This window comes from Coptis chinensis, chromosome 8 (assembly GCF_015680905.1).
Source record: "Coptis chinensis isolate HL-2020 chromosome 8, ASM1568090v1, whole genome shotgun sequence".
NCBI lineage: Eukaryota > Viridiplantae > Streptophyta > Magnoliopsida > Ranunculales > Ranunculaceae > Coptis > Coptis chinensis.
Window position 1 is genome coordinate 58,018,201 of NC_141463.1, and position 17,146 is coordinate 58,035,346.

The following is a 17,146-nucleotide window of genomic DNA, read 5'->3' on the forward strand; positions in this document are numbered from 1 at the left end:
GAATGCGTCATAAAACATATCCAAACCTGCACTACACCATAAGGGCCATTTTCTAACGAAGCAAAATTTTAATTTGTAACACATATATCTGCTACTACCTTTCTAACGGACATAATTGTTAGTTTCTCTGGTATCCGTTATTATAATTCAATTTATTTTTCCAATTATTATCACATAATCAAGTGAGCGGAGTGAACGTTCTGGGCTGAGGGGGGGTATATGGCCCAAAATGGCATTTGGTTGGTTTATGTTTGTCCACAATATCTCCTCTTCTTCTTCGTCAAACACTCTGTCTCCAATATCTCTCTATCCTTCTTCTTCACCCACCCAAAGCCCTAACTCGTGCTCTCTCTCTCTCACTCCGCAGCTCTGCGAACTCTTGAGGTCGAGTTCAAAAGTCATTCCAAAATCCACTTCGTTGGTGTATGGTCGTATACCACTTCAAAAAAATAAAGAAATCACTACAGATTCCTTCCTCCACATTTTCTCACCTCACTTCACTTCTCTTCTCTAATTTATCATCTCACCCACAAAATCAACTCCCACAGACAGCGTGTGTTTAAAGCTAAATAAAAAGGTCTGATTTCAATATCGCTATTCTCGCTAGTGATTCTCTGTCCCGCCCCACCACTTGTGGGTTTGGTCCTTGTTAATTCTTTCTCTTGTCGCTATAGTCGGCCAAAAGGTAATCCAAATCTACCAACACCGTTTTTAAGTTAGTCCCAATTTTTTAGTTTGCTTCATACGATTTTTTTTATTTGATTTTGATTTAGTGTTGTTTAGAATTCAAAAATTATGATTAATGCTCGTGTGTTTGTTAAATTGGGTGTTTACAGATATATTGCTCCTAAGCAAGTACCAATACAATATGTGATTTGCACAAGGAGGGTGATACAAAATTTACAACTGCTAATGCAGTTACTGAGGTTATTACCAAGCTAGCATTCCTGTTACTTAGGTAAAGTAATTTCTTAGCCCTTTTACTTATCTAATTACATGTTCACTAAATTGATGATGTTCAATTTGGTTGATTACTTTTATCGCTAGGTTTGGATCTTAGCATTTGGTATTGCTCAAATACTAAGAGGTGGAGTTCATCAATGTAGGTGTAAAGGTTCTGATTGGGCGAACCTTACGCATGTAGGAAATTTGGGGAGAATGATGTTATGGCTGAGTTCGAATGATCGAACAGCTTACATATCCAATTCTCTGATGAACTGGAATCAAGTCGAACGTAGTTCATTGTTAGAATTCTATGATCGAATGATCAATGGCCAATGGAGAAGATGGCTCCCCTTCTCTAGAGAGTGGAGAGGAAATATATAGAATTCTCTCTCCCCCCCCCTACCTTTCGTGCTCTATTAGTTCATGACATTTAGTATTGCATTCATCGCTATTATTGCAATATGCACGTATTAATGCTCTTTTGTAACCATTTAGTAACTCATGACTCTTGAAATGACTAATTGTAATGATCCAATAAGTTAGTCTCAAGATATGATCAATGGCAATAACACGTGCTGTAAATATATTGATGATAATATATATCCCTCACACAGCCCCCTCTCGTTAAGTCGTGTTTTCTTTAAGAACGATCTAACGAGAGAAATAATTTGACTCGTGTCCAAGTAGAACAGTGAGCGTGTTGGAGCTCGTGTAAGCATTCTGCTCTAGTGAGCGTAGGTCTAGGGACCTTTAGTGCTTAATTAAGTAAGTGTTTCGCTCGAGTGAGCATAGGTCAAGGGACCATTTAGCGCTTATGTAAGCGTTCTGCTCGAGTGAGCGTGGGTTAAGAGACCATTTAACGTTTATGTAAGCGTTCTGCTCTAGTGAGCATAGGTCGAGGGACCCTTAATGCTTAAGTAAGTATTCTGCTCTAGTGAGTATAGGTCGAGGGACCCTTAGTGCTTAAGTAAGCATTCTACTCGAGTAAGCATAGGTCGAGGGACCTTTAGTACTTAAGTAAGCGTTCTACTAGAGTGAGCGTAGGTCGAGGGACACTTAGTGCTTAAGTAAGCGTTCTACTCGAGTGAGCGTAGGTCAAGGTACCAGGGAGTGCTCATGTGAGCGTTCTGCTCTAGGGAGCATTTGAGCTCGAGTAAGCGTTCTGGACTGGGCTGGCACTTGATGTATAGGTTCCCAACTGGTGAGAAGTGTTGGCGCTATGTAGCATTCAAGCTCGAGTGAGCATTTTGCTCAAGTGAGCGATGTGGTCCATGGGAGCCTAGTGCTCTTAGAGAGCATTTTGCAATGAGTCGGTCCTAGAAATATAGGTCCCCAACTAGTGAGAAGTGGTGGTGCTTTGTAGCATTTGAGCTCGATGGAGCGTGTGATTTGGAGATCACAGTTGATAGCTAGCCTTGAATTGGCGTGACTATAGTCGAACCAAACTTGATCCTTAGCAGGCATCAAGTTGATTGGTTGATAGGTAGCCTTTTAGGGGGCGTTACTATGGTTGATAGTTAGCCTTGAATTGGCGTGACTGTAGCTAGCCCCAGTTTTGGAGCTTGATTGACCTGTAAAAAATGTGAGCTAGCACCAAAGAGTTAGTACGAACTAACAGTATGTAGTAATTATGGAGATGCATAATAACATAATTGAACATGTTTAGGTGGCAATAATAAGCCCCAGTCCGGAGATGGTTATGGATAGCCCCCAGTTTAGAGCTTTATTCTGCACTAGATTGAAGTAATATCCAAAAGGAATTAGAACAAAATAAATTATAATTTGGAGATAAATTGAGCATCGAGCTCAAGTTGTAGCCGGATTGTACTTAGCATATGGCTGTTGCGAGCTCCTGGTTTGTAATTTGAGTAACCTGTATGCAAACTTGATGGCAACAATTTTCGATCAATCAAGTTTGACTTTAATAAATTATGTAGGAGATCGATCACTCGCGACTGTGTAAGCGGACCTACACTTAATGATTAGAGAAGTGAATGACCTCTTAATTCGGCAGTTCGCAATGTCTGGGTGGTGTTGATTCAGAGATTTGAAACTTGCATTGTTATACTGAAGTATATCTCAGTGCTGCAGTATTATGGTAGCACCAATTCCTAGTACAGGCGACCTACCAAAGAGAGTGTTGTACGAAAAGTAATTAGTTAAAGGGGTGGGATAGAGGCACAGTTACTGTAGCCACATTGTGGACACAGTGTATCCACACCACTGATCTCATGCATCAACACAACTGATCTCTTGCCAATCCTACGGACATAGTCCACTCTATCTCACCAAATCGAAATAAACAAAATTTCAGAAAAACAAAATTTTGCGAAACAAAAAACATGAAATAAACAAAAAATCGTGTTTACCTTCTTCTCCAAAAAATTACATCGAGAATTCTTCTCCAAAAAATGTCTACCCTCTTCTCTCCATAATTCACGAGGGTAATCTCTTTGGGCTGTGTGCTTCTTTCACAAAAGGTAATTTCTCTATTAATTTCTCTATTTTGTTTAAAATATTATTGTACCGTTTTCTCTATTGATTTGGGTACCGTTTTCTCTATTAATTTGGGTACAATTAACGTACTGTTTTCTTTTGAGGCATTACAATTTCTTTTGAGGGTACAATTTCTCTATTGTACCATTAGCTGAAACGTTAATTGTATTGGATAGACTTTGAAAATTCAAAATGAGTGATAAGAAAATTAATTTCGGTTTTTGAATGGTTTTTTAGGCAACAGCAGATATGGTTTTTGAATTTCCTTACGCATTTTCTCGACTAGCCTTATTATACATTTACACTTGTGACTTGCTTAAATGGATAACAATTTGTTTGAGTTGTAGTTGCTACTATACTTTGTTCACAATGCCCTTGTTTCCACAATTTTGACATTTTTTGTTACTGTAGATAGACGACTCAATATTGATTGATGAAGTCAGAGAGCAGGAAGAATATGGTTCAGGTGAGCTAATGTTTCAATTTTATTTTCGATTTCTACCAACGAATTCAATACTGTATTATTGTACCGTGATAGTTTTTTTGTTTTTTTTGTGGACACATTTATTTGCAGTACCCGAGTCTTCTACGACACCTTCTGTGGCATTTTCTTCCTCTGTTCAACCTCCGGAGTTTGAAGTGGAAGTGGAAATTGTGAAGCCACCATGTTTGGGAATGTGTTTTGAAACTCTTGAAGCTGCAAAACAATTCTATATAGATTACATAAAATCGTTTGGATTTAGTCCCGTAATTCGAAGCTCTGAAAAATCAGTTTCTCGTTCGGATGAAGTTAGTAGTTGTCAAATGACTTGCTCGCGATTTGGGGTTTATAGAGATCGAGGAGGCAAAAATAAAAATGTGGATGGAACTGAGAAAGAAGTGAGAAAAAGAAACACAAATACAGTTAAATGTGGGTGCCTTGCTTCAATGAGGGTACAAAGCAAAATAGTGGAATCTGGAAAGTGATGAAATTTACTTGCGAGCACAATCACAACCTGGTTAGTCCGGCAAAAAGAATGCGTATGCCTATTAATAGAAATATGTCTGCTACAGCTAAGATGTTGATTGACTCATTTCGTGATGGTGGTGTACCTGTGAATAAAGTTGTTGATATACTTGACGGAGTACAAATTTGTTTTGATGATAGGGATTGTTGGAACCATTTGAGCCCCTCGAAAGAATACAAGAAACCGGTGAGAGGTGATGCTACCGCGGTGCTTCATTTTTTCAAGAAGAAAAGTATAGAGGATCCTAATTTCTTTTATGCAATACAGATGGATCATGAAGCAAGGGCCATTAATTTTTTCTGGGTAGATGGTCGGTCGCGTACACAGTTTCAATATTTTGGTGACGTGGTTTTCTTTGACACCACATATCGTAAGAATGTATATGAAATGTCATTCGCCCCATTTACTGGAGTTAACCACCATATGCAATCAATCCAATTTGGTTGTGCACTGCTTTTGGATGAAACAGAAGATTCTTTTCCGTGGGTTTTTGAGACTTGGCTTGGAGCTATGGGCAGACGTGCCCTATCTGCAATTATCACAGATCAAGATAGAGCTATGACTCCAGCTGTTGGTACGGTATTCCCTAATACTCGACACAGATTCTGCCTATGGCATATTATGAAGAAGTTGCCTGAAAAACTTCCAAATTATTATTACCGGAAGTCAAAATTCAAAAAAGAATTCAAACACTGTATTCGGCAAATATTTATTCCTGATGAGTTTGAAAGGAGGTGGGCAGAATTGATGTCTAGTTTTAAGTTGGAGGAGAATGAATGGCTTCAAGAGATGTACAAGATTCGACACAAATGGGCTCCAGTTTATCACTTGGATACTTTTTATGCAGGCACTTCGACTACCGGGCGTTCTGAAAGCATGAATTTTGTTTACAAGAACTTTTTCACATCTACGACAACTCTTAGAGAGTTTGTAGTGAAAAATGATAAGTGTTTGATGAGGATTGTTGAAAAAGAAAAAAAAAAAAAGAGGATTATATTACTGAACACTTGAATCGGATTGTAGGCGGTAATTCATTTCTCTTGAAGAGTGCAACAAGTGTATATACAAGGAATGCATATGATAGGTTCAAGCAAGAATTCGAGTTAGCTTAAACTGAGTATGTCCTGCATGATGATGAAAAAGGTACTAACGGCAACAGAACCTACACTTATAAGTCGCGAGTTACAGGTGACGAGCGTGAATGGAAGGTGAAGTTCAACCCAGCGACAAAAGAAGGTAATTGTGAATGCAAAACTTTTGAGTTTCTGGGGATACCTTGTGGACACCTCATAAAGGTATTTCAGAGTCGTGATATTGAGATTCCCGAGCTCTTTATTCTTAAGAGGTGGATGAAAGGGGCAAATAAGTATAGAGCTGAGTATGATCGTGGACTGGTAAATGGCCATGAGAACTCTGAGGTACTGAGAATTACTCGACTTCAAATGGTTGCTAATCGGTTGGTTTATGAAGGCTCGCGAAACCGATTGAAATTTTACCAATTAATGCTACAAAGACTGCAAGAACTGTCAGTGGAGCTCAAGAAATAGAAGGAAGTTGACCCTGGTGTTTCAGTTGTTAATTCATGCACCATTACTGATAGTTCAGCACCGCCACTTAATGACCCATCCCAAGTTTTACTTTTGAATCCTAACATCTCTCAAACAAAAGGAAGAAAAAAAATCGTGAAGATTTATAAGAAAACTAAGGACAGTGGTAGAATAAAAGGGGGTCTTGAACAAGCATGCGCAAAAGCCAAAGCAAAGACAAAGAGGAGATGTACATGTTGTAACAAAGTTGGTGTTAACCATGACAGACGAAATTGTCCTGAAAATCCAAACAGAAAGAAGGGCCCAAGTAAGTATAATATTGTTTCCTTAAGCTTAATTCGTAGTATCCTATCTTACGCAATTGCCTTTAAAACTTAACGTTTTCCATTCTTTTTTGATTTACAATATTAGATGTAGAGTTAGAGGACGAAGACGACGATGAGGAGGAGAACGAAGACGAGGACACAAATGATGACGAATATGATTGAAGCTTGTATTTGGCGCGAAAGGTTTTGCGAGTTGCATGGCTGTGGAGAAGCTTATGTAAGTGTTTATGATGTTTTGTCCATGGTTTTATGTAAGCTTATGTAAGGTTTTGCGAGTTGCATGGTTGTTGCTGCTTTGCAAGAAGCTACTGAAGCTCTAACATATGATAACATTTCCTTTTATCCAGTTTTATCCTGCTCGTATGGACCCTAGCAAGGAGCGGTGGTGGGGCTGTTTGAGGACACGAATCTCTGCGCCATTCATGTCATCAACTTTATTTGGTGGGGCTGTCAGAGTTCTGGAATTGTGAAGAAGTTTTAGTGATTTGAGTTTTATTTAGGTTTTAGTTATTTGGGTTATTTGGGTGAATTGTCAGAGTTTTAGTAATTTGGTTATTTAGTGAATTGTCAGAGTTTTAGTTATCATAGTTTTAGTAAACTATTTATTCATTTTGGAACCTGTCAAAATTTTAGTAAATTATATGAACTTGATTATATGTCAGAACTTGATTACCTGTCAGAAGTTTTAGTAAATTATATGAACCTGATTTTATTAGAGGTTGCATGTTAGAGGGAAGGGCTCAGCAACATCCATTTTCATGATTTTCTGAATCACCTGAAGATATAAACAGTTGATTTAACATGTATGAATGGATGGATGGATGCATTCTCCACATGCATATAAAGTACACGAGCTAAGAATTCAGCTCTTGCTTGTTGTATCGAGCATCTTGGCTAGGTAAGTTATGTTCCTTCTGGTGCGAGTCATTAGACATTGATGAGACTATAGTTTTGTCATCATCTGTGACGATCCGGTCACCTTGGCAATGCGAAGGCCCACTAGAAGATTTGATCTTAATGCTTGCTGTTAAAAAGTCAATATGATATTAATTTGCTGAAGCAGTGGGTTGTATATCAGCCAATAAAAAGTCCTCGCCATCATACATATTATTTTCCACTACTTCTAAAGACATATGTAAGCTACTCTTATCATCTGTATCACTCTGGGTCTGGGTGTGTGCATCTGAATGAGGAGGCTCTAACAATTTTGACGATTTTAACTTAACTTTAACGCGTCCCTGTACTCCTGAGGAGGGCAGAGCACATTCTAGAAGGGAAATCCACAAACGAAGGAAAGAGAGCATTTTTGCTTCCAAACAAACATAGATCATCCCGGAAGTAGACTATTTAACGCCCTTTTGTCTGCCCCAGAAGGAGCTGTAATCTCTTATGTTGGAGCGAATGATAGAACTCACATCTCCCTATGCAGCAATCAGTAAATCCATTGGCATGAGTGTGAATAATTTTAGCTGGCTCGTTAGACTCCACTTCTACAAAATGAGGTTGCATGTTACAAAACCTGCTATAAGAGCTTGAACTAATGCGTCAGGATCAAACTCTGACAAACTAATGCGTCAGGATCAAACTTGTACTTGTGTGTAGCAATGTGAGTGCTGTCACAACATTGCCTAAACTCAAATCCTGCCTAAACTTGTACTTGTGGCAATGCAATGTGCAACTAATCTAACACTAAAGATTAAATAAAACTGGGGGACAAAATGCATTAATCCATAACCAAAATACCACATTCACATGTTTTCAACAGAAGTAACAGAGAAGAAAACAACATAAAAGTATATAGAATGGTTGGACTAGAACCTCATAAAGCTAAACTGAAAAGACTTAATCAACCTCCTCAATCTTGGGTCTTGCACCGCTACCACCAGCTGAAGGAACATCCTCATCCCTGCCACCAGCCATGTCAGCACCCACGCCCTGCCCTTGGACCAAAAGACTCCATTTTCTTTACTACATTCTTCCAGTTCATACCGTCAGCCTCAATACTAAACAAAGACTCCAAGAAACTTATTTAAATAGTTCACTTACTCCCTGACGAAATCTAGCCATCAATCACATATCCAACCATTCAAACAGCTCCCTTGTTACATCGTAACCAACATAATTACATTCACCACAAGTTCACAAAAAACGCAATACAAAGAACTTGAAATCAACCACTCATCTAATTTTACAATGCAACTCGAATTCTTTCGACAAACCATCGTCGTCAATTTCAACTATGATTTTGACTTTTTTATCTTTTTTTGAAGACGAGGAAGAGGTGATGACTATGGAAGAGCTTGAATTCGCTGCCAACTCAATGTTGCGCCTTAACAAAGCTAACAACGTATCCAACCATTCAAAATCCTCCCCACACTCTGTGCAATTCAAGAATTTTCTGCCTTCATTTTCATTTTTCTTCTTTGTTGTGTTAACCTTTCTAAACCCTGCACAATTCAGCTGTCTGCATCTTAGATTCTCCAGACGTACTAATGACGATGCTCTCGCATCTTCTAACCATTGGAAGTCTCCACAAGCGCGACAGGTCAAAAAAATTTCCCAAGAGATTGGATTTGGCTAGACTGTTTCAGGATCCTACTTCCACGGCATTTTCGAATGCAACAAGGGGTAGACAACCAACAACATTTCTCTAATGAATGAGTGTTATCACCACACCTATTGCACAAAGCTCTTTCCATCTACAGTAACAAAAAATGTCAAAATTGTGGAAACAAGGGCATTGTGAACAAAGTATAGTAGCAACTACAACTCAAACAAATTGTTATCCATTTAAGCAAGTCACAAGTGTAAATCTATAATAAGGCTAGTCGAGAAAATGCGTAAGGAAATTCAAAAACCATATCTGCTGTTGCCTCAAAAACCATTCAAAAACCGAAATTAATTTTCTTATCACTCATTTTGAATTTTCAAAGTCTATCCAGTACAATTAACGTTTCAGCTAATGGTACAATAGAGAAATTGTACCCTCAAAAAAATTGTAACGCCTCAAAAGAAAACAGTACGTTAATTGTACCCAAATTAATAGAGAAAACGGTACCCAAATTAATAGAGAAAACAGTACCCAAATCAATAGAGAAAACGGTACAATAATATTTTAAACAAAATAGAGAAATTACCTTTTGTGAAAGAAGCACACAACCCAAAGAGATTACCCTCGTGAATTATGGAGAGAAGAGGGTAGAAATTTTTTGGAGAAGAATTCTCGATGTAATTTTTTGGAGAAGAAGGTAAACACGATTTTTTGTTTATTTCGTGTTTTTTGTTTCACAAAATTTTGTTTTTCTGAAATTTTGTTTATTTCGATTTGGTGGGATAGAGTGGACTATGTCCGTAGGATTGGCAAGAGATCAGTTGTGTTGATGTACGAGATTAGTGGTGTGGATACACTGTGTCCACAATGTGGCTATAGTAACTGTGCCTCTATCCCACCCCTTAGTTAAATCTGTTAACCGGGATATGACATGCCCTTGATTAGGTTGCTCAAAATCTTTGGATTCCTGAACATGTAGTTCACGATAGCGTAATGTGAGTGCTGAACTCGTATATGTAGATGGTAATTCACGAGCTTATAATATGATCTAGACTGCGGAGGAGTGTCCTGGTTCTTTGTAGTAGAGGACGTATTGATTTAGCCAAAAGGAACACATGGTTTCAACAATAGCATAAGAAATGAATTGGATTCGAAAACTGACGGATTGTCGTTTTAATGGCTATTCAACGCATACTGCTAGCCTATGATTTTAATTAAAATCTTAATATAACGGTGCTCCATATGCATGTGCGTATGTTATAACATGAATGAATGACCATCCAATTAATTCTAGTAATTGGTGTAATTGTGTAACGGACAGGCCATTGAACATATGCATGTTAGCTAACATTCCAAGCTTAAGCCAATTCATTGAAAATGAATGCAAAGCAATATAAAGATAAGTGCTAATGAGAAGCATCATGATTCAAGATAATCATAAAAATGAAATTGAATATCTGGAGCTGGAACGTAGGTCGCTCAACTGCTCAAGGCTTTGAGGAGGTTGTTGATCTTATCAGTCCCTTAGCTTAAAGAGAGTAATATTATCTCCAAGTACATAGCATGAGGATGTCTCATTGCTGTCAATTGGAAATTGAATATAAATGAAACAAACTATGCATGTGAACCATCAAATGTGATTCTCATTTTCTGATGGTAGCTGGTATTCTACAATAAATTAAGTGTTTGTCTTTTGTGTAAGACATATCATAACATGGAATTGATGTGCAGTAGGAGAGCAGTAAAAATATTCTAGACGCAAAGAAAATGGATCTCATGCTATGACCATGAACGGCCCGCAATATATGAGTGTTTGAAGATTAACAGAAGTGATGCAAAGATCATAGTTTAAGATAAATGAAGCATATTCAATAGACTTATCTCTCTTTAGAACGCTGCCTTTAGAATGCTGCCTTTTTTATTGTTGCGAACTGGCCATCAACTTGTTATTTCTGACTTCAGTGGTAATATATTATCATTCTCAGACACTCTTCTAATACCGTTCAGTGACGTGCTTTTCAACCAAGCTTCATGGGCCTTAGAGACCAAAAATTTCACAAATTAAAGATTGAGTGGAGTAATTGAAAGTTTAGTAGATGAATTTCCAAGAAATTCACCCTACAGACGGCGCCAATGTAAAGGTTCTGATTGGGCGAACCTTACGCGTGTAGGAAATTTGGGGAGAATGATGTTGTGAATGAGTTCAAATGATCGAACTGCCTACGTATCCAATTATCTGATGAACTGGAATCAAGTCGAACGTAGTTCATTGTTAGAATTCTGTGATTGAATGATCGATGGCCAATAGAGAAGATTGCTCCCTTTCTCTCTCCATTAGTTCATGACATTTAGTCTTACATTCGTCGCTATTATTGATCCATGCACGTATTAATGTTCTTTTGTAACCATTTAGTAACTCATGACTCTTGAGATGACTAATTGTAATGATCCAATAAGTTAGTCTCAAGATATGATCAATGGCAATTACGCGTGCCGTAAATATATTGATGACAATATATGTCCCTCACAGTAGGATTGCATGTTGCCATAGTTATTTGGTGACTCTTAGATGAAATTAGTAAAAGAGCTTTTTGTCGGATAAATATCAACCATGAAACCACTCGATTTACAACCAAGCTTGGTGAATGATACTATGTACAAGTCAGACAATTCATGATTTATAACTTTCTGATTTGAGCATGAAGAGTTTTTGATATAATTATGTATTTGGTGAAATGGATTCCTGAATCATTATTGGGAAAGCTATGACTTGTTGCGGCTTGCGAGAATCGGTGATTTAACATGTACTAACTAGGTTCATGAATCAATATTTGGTATGTGATTGAATATATTCTTGCAAGTTATTTGATGAACTGCCGCATATAGGGTTAATTTGTTTTTTATTTGAGAAGGGGTGACACTTTAGTTAACTATCAATTCCCCTCTTATTGATTATAGTTTACTAAGTGTTGCAAATTTAGGTAGTATCTATTGGTTCACTCGTTTGCTTTCTCTCTCTTTTTTTGAATTGAAGTATCAAGTGATGGGGTGGGGTTTTATTATTTTGGTGGTATTTGTTGTTTTTTGATGGTTTAATAACTTTGGTATGCTTCGAATTTGTTCGTATGGTGGAATTGGACTCTTTGGGTGTTTTTTTTTTTTGTTCAATTAATGCTTTCTGGACAAATTGAATGTAACAAGTCCCAGTCACATTAGAGACTTTGAGATGAGATTTGAAAGAGCTTCATTCATTCATTCTTTCTTTTTACATGCACGCCCAACCCATAGAATTCATTTGAGACTGTTTTGGAGAAGAGAGCCCCACTCTTCCCTGGTTGTAACTGGATTTCTTGAAAGGTGGCTAGAGACGTGGGAGTGTTATTCTCTACCCTTTCTCCGCTCACGCCCCCACTGCAATATGCAGTATACTAGTAATTTTAATGTTTGGTAACAATTATGTCTGTTAGAGCATCTTTGGGAGAGACACTATCCTAGCATCAAACACCAAATTTTCAATAATTTGGTGTTTTTTCATCTTCAGGAGAGACACCTTTTGATAAAAACACCAAATCAACCAAAATTTGGTGTTTGTTTTGGTGCTGTATCAAATCTCTCTCGCGGTTTGGGAAAAACTGCGCGGTGTTTTGAACACTGCATGGGCTTGGGCTAGAGTGTGGGATTCAATAATGCGGTTTTGCTAAAACCGTGAGGGCTTAAAAGATGACAACACATGGTGTGCAACACACCGCGCGGTTTTTGGAAAACCGCGTGGGCTTGGGCTTCTGTGGTGGGCGTCTATGGCGCGGTTTTGTGAAAGTAGCGTGGACTATATGGCGCGGTTTATCCAAAACCACGGCATTTGATATCAACTTTTTGATATTGCTCCTGAAGTTGGTTAGTGTAAGTTTGGTTTGGTTAAAAAATTCAGAGAGGGACTCTAGAGGACAAATCGGCCTAAAAAGAACTCTAGAGGACACCTTTTTCTTTTAATCACTCACAAGGACTGGGTGGTTGAAAGTTCAAGTTTACCCTTGATGTGAAATAACAACGGCTCGGGTAGATGAAAGGCCAAGTATACCCCTGAAGAAAAAATATAAACGGCCCGACCCAACCGAAACAACCCGGTTATGAACATTGATTGTTCATACCCACAATAGGTATGAACATTGATTGTTTATACCTACCCATGTTGAACATCAGCTATGAACATTGATTGTGGCTATGAAAACATGAACCCAAAACAGATATGAACAATAACTGCTCATACCCAAAACAGATATGAACAATCATTGTTTATACCCCAAATTATGAGCATTAGATATGAACAATGAGTGTTCATACCTATTAGACTCACAAAACAGATATGAACAATAAATGTTCATACCCAAAACAAATATGAACATTGATATGAACAATCCGTGTTCATACCTAAAAAAAACATGAACCCAAAACAGATATGAATATTGATTGTTCATACCCAAAACATATATGAACAATTAAATGTTCATACCCAAAATAGATATGAACATTAATTGTTCATACCTACTTTAGGTATGAACAATACGTGTTTATACCAACAAAAAAATATGAACCCAAAGCAGATATGAATAATAAATGTTTATACCCAAAACAGATATAAACAATACGTTTTCATACTTAAATATAGTATATGATCAATAAGAACACTTATTGGAGTATGAACAATAATTGTTCATACCTATTTTGCGTATAAACAATCATTGTTCATACATCAACATGAGCTATGAACAGTCTTTGTTCATACATATATTAGGGTATGAACAATCAAAGTTCATATGAACAATTATTGTTCATACCTATTTGGGGTATGAACAATGTTCATACCTAAATATAATGTATGATCAATAAGAACGCTTATTGAAGTATGAACAATTATTGTTCATACCTAGCTATTTGGGGTATGAACAATCAATGTTCATACCTTAACATAATGTATGATCAGTAAGAATACCTATTGGAGTATGAACAATCACTGTTTATACCTCAACATGATCTATGAATAATCATTGTTCATACATCAATATATTGTATAAGGTACGTTCACCTATTTGGGTATGAACAATCATTGTTCATACATCAGCAGAAGGTATGAACACTCATTGTTCATAGTAAAATGACAGAAAGGGTAAAATCGGAAAATATTTATTTCAAATCCGGGTCATTTGTCCTTGAGGGTTATTTTCATGCAAAAATTGGTTTTCAGGGTTATTTTCACCCAAAATTTATCCTTGTGAGTGATTATAAAAAAACTCTGTCCTCTAAAGTTGTTTTGAATTGAAATTGTTGGGCTTTGGGACCAATTTCTTGTAAAAAATTTGGTGTTTTTTTGGTATGTGGTTTTTTTACTTAACCCCCCAAAACTATGTAGTGTTTTGACTAAACCCCCCTTTTTGAAAATCATTTGAGTTTACAGGGATGTCTAAACGGGTACCTGACACGGCCCGAACCCGACTTTTTGGGTTTTGAACGGGTATTGGGTTACCCGAACCTAGACCGGTTTTCAGCGGGTCGGGTTCAAAGTCGGGTATTTTATTGAGAAGTGTGACCAAACCCTACCCTAACCCTATATTTCGGGTACCCATCAAGCTCGGGTTTGGATTTCGGGTAGGATAAAGCCCGGTATAAATGAAGAAAGAAGACAATAAGAAACTTTATTTGAAATATATATCTACATTTTATTCCTTCTTCGGCTATCCACCAATCCTTCAAACAAAATAAAACTTCTAATAAATTTGGAAGTAATTATCACCTATACTTGGACATAATTATTTGATATGATTTAAAAATAGATGAATTCGAAATGAACTATAGACACATAATCACATGCAATTACTGAAAAAATTAGAAATCCTGACATAAATTTTTTCATAATCCAATATATTAAATAACTCATCATTGTAAACATGAATGAGATCATAATCCAAATATTTATCTAACTCATTCTTTTATATGAGATTAGTAGTATGCAATTAAAACCGGATTTGGGGTTCGATTTTGGTTCGGGTTTGGTTTCGGATTTTTTAGCCCTTTTAACGGGTTTAGGGCTAAATTATCGGGTCGGTCCGGGTTTAGAGAGTGTGACCAAACCTTACCCTATGTATTTCGGTTTGGGTTCGGGTTCGGGTTTTGTCAGGTTCGAGCAGGGTTCGGTGCGGGTATTTTGTTAGGGTTTTGGGTTTCAGGCAAGATGGACATCCCTAAGTTTACCCCCCACTCCATCAATTTTGTCTCTAACAGACATTGGTATTTTACCTATTGCCCATTTTGCCCTTATGATAGAGCCGAAATATTTTGGGTTTCCCCCAAACTACCACGTAATACTCTTTTGACTTAACCCCTTAAACGTTGCCCTAAAATAATTTATTTCTCTCTCCTCTCTCTGAGTCGTCTCTATCTCTCTCGATCATCTCTCTCTCTCTCACGACAGTCGTCTCTCTCTCTCTCTTTGGAGTACTTCAATTTCTGGTTTGATTATTCTAGGCAAGTGGTAAATCAAATTCTCTACATTTAGTTTCGTTTTTGTTTAAAAAGTTTGCATTTTTTTTTTCATTTTTGCACACTCTATTTGGTTATTTAGTGTTGGTGTTGGTCTGTATTTGATGGGTAGTAGTTTGTTATATGTTTGTTTGTTTTTGGTTGGGTTGTTCATTTGTAATGTTTAGCTCATTTTGTTGTACCCGTATTTCCATAAACAAAATGGCTTATTTAGGGTATCGGGTTCTTAAGATTCATATTAATGGTGAATGGAGAGAAGCTACTAGGAATGGAGTTAAGACTAATGTGTATATGGGTGGGCATAAACTAGATACAAAGTTACTTGATGGTAAGAATGCAAACGTGGTAGAGTTAGTTGAGTGGATAACAAAAAATGTTGACTGCAACTGTAACCCTATATTAAATATTACTTTGCCTGATAGGAGAAATCTGAGGCAAATAGTTTCTGATGGTGATTTGAAGTATATACAAGTGGGTCATGCAAAAAGCCGATACAAGTGGGTATACTCATTTGTATGTGAAAATTAATGAGGTGGAGGAATTGTCGAGTAGTAGTGATGAAGAGGAAGAAGTAAGTGATGATGATGATGATAATGATGATAATGTAATTGTAGGAGGGAAACCATGCAAGAAAAGGATTGAGTTTGATCTCGATGAGTGGCCAACAACTGTGGAAGAAGTTAATAGGATTGTGGACTTGACAAGTGGTTCATGTAAGGGTAGAAAACTTTTAGAATACAATATTGATAGGGGTGGGTCTCAAGCCCAAGTGTCAAGTGGTCGAGCAGATGGAGGCTGGGGACCATTTAGGTGAGGTGGAAATCCAAGATAATTATTCTACTGAAGGTGGACCAGAATGCTCCAACTCCCAAATCAGATCTAAACAGAGTCAAAGGAAGAGTAGGGCAAACTATAATTCCCAAGCCTCTTCATCTTAAGTTGCAGGTACTTCTTCATTCATTGGGCTTACTTCTGAGCTTCTTTCTCATTTCTTGTTCTTATATATTTAATTTTTCATTAGATGATTGTGTGATGATTTTTCCTAATCTAGAAACACAAATATTTTGTTGATAATCAAAGAACAATGAGAAGTATTGGATCAAGAAGAAGAAGAGATGTAGAAGATGATGAGTTGAACCGCGTTCTTTAATGGCTACCTACGTATCCTGTGAATAGGAAGCAAACTCAAAGCATAGTTCAACTATTCTATTTATAAGAATAGATGAGGTTTCCTAATTAGTGTTTAAGTAGGAGACCGTCTCTTGTTAAGTCTCATCTTGACTCTTCTAGAAGCCCTATGTTTCTCAAGTCAAATAGGTCTCCTTTAATGACTTAAACAACAGAAAAACATGTTTAGGTTCGGAGTAGTAGTTAGAGCTCCGAGCCTAGTAGTTGAGCTCCGGATTTGGAGTTCATAGTTAGGAGTTGGTTATACAAACCTACTACTCCAACTAGTTCCAAAGCCTACGAACCTGCTCCGAACCAAGTAGTTGAGTTCCAGATTTGGAGTTCATAGTTAGGAGTTGGTTATACAAACCTACTACTCCAACTAGTTCCTAATCCCACGAACCTGCTCCGAACCTAGTAGTTGAGTTCCGGATCTGGAGTTCATAGTTAGAAGTTGGTTATACGAATCTACTACTCCAACTAGTTCCAAAGCCCACGAACCTGCTCCGAACCTAATAGTTGAGTTCCAGATTTGGAGTTCATAGTTAGGAGTTGGTTATACGAACTGATAAA

At 37.4% G+C, this 17,146-nt stretch overlaps 1 protein-coding gene across 1 annotated transcript; it reads left to right on the forward strand.

Moving 5' to 3' along the window:
* The first annotated feature begins 4,457 nt into the window (after positions 1-4,457).
* Positions 4,458-6,791, forward strand: LOC147482126 (protein FAR1-RELATED SEQUENCE 5-like). Its single transcript, XM_086579203.1, has 3 exons — positions 4,458-5,397; positions 5,592-5,866; positions 6,669-6,791. The coding sequence occupies exons 1-3, from the start codon at positions 4,458-4,460 to the stop codon at positions 6,789-6,791; spliced, it is 1,338 nt and encodes a 445-aa protein (XP_086435329.1).
* The last annotated feature ends 10,355 nt before the right edge of the window (positions 6,792-17,146 follow it).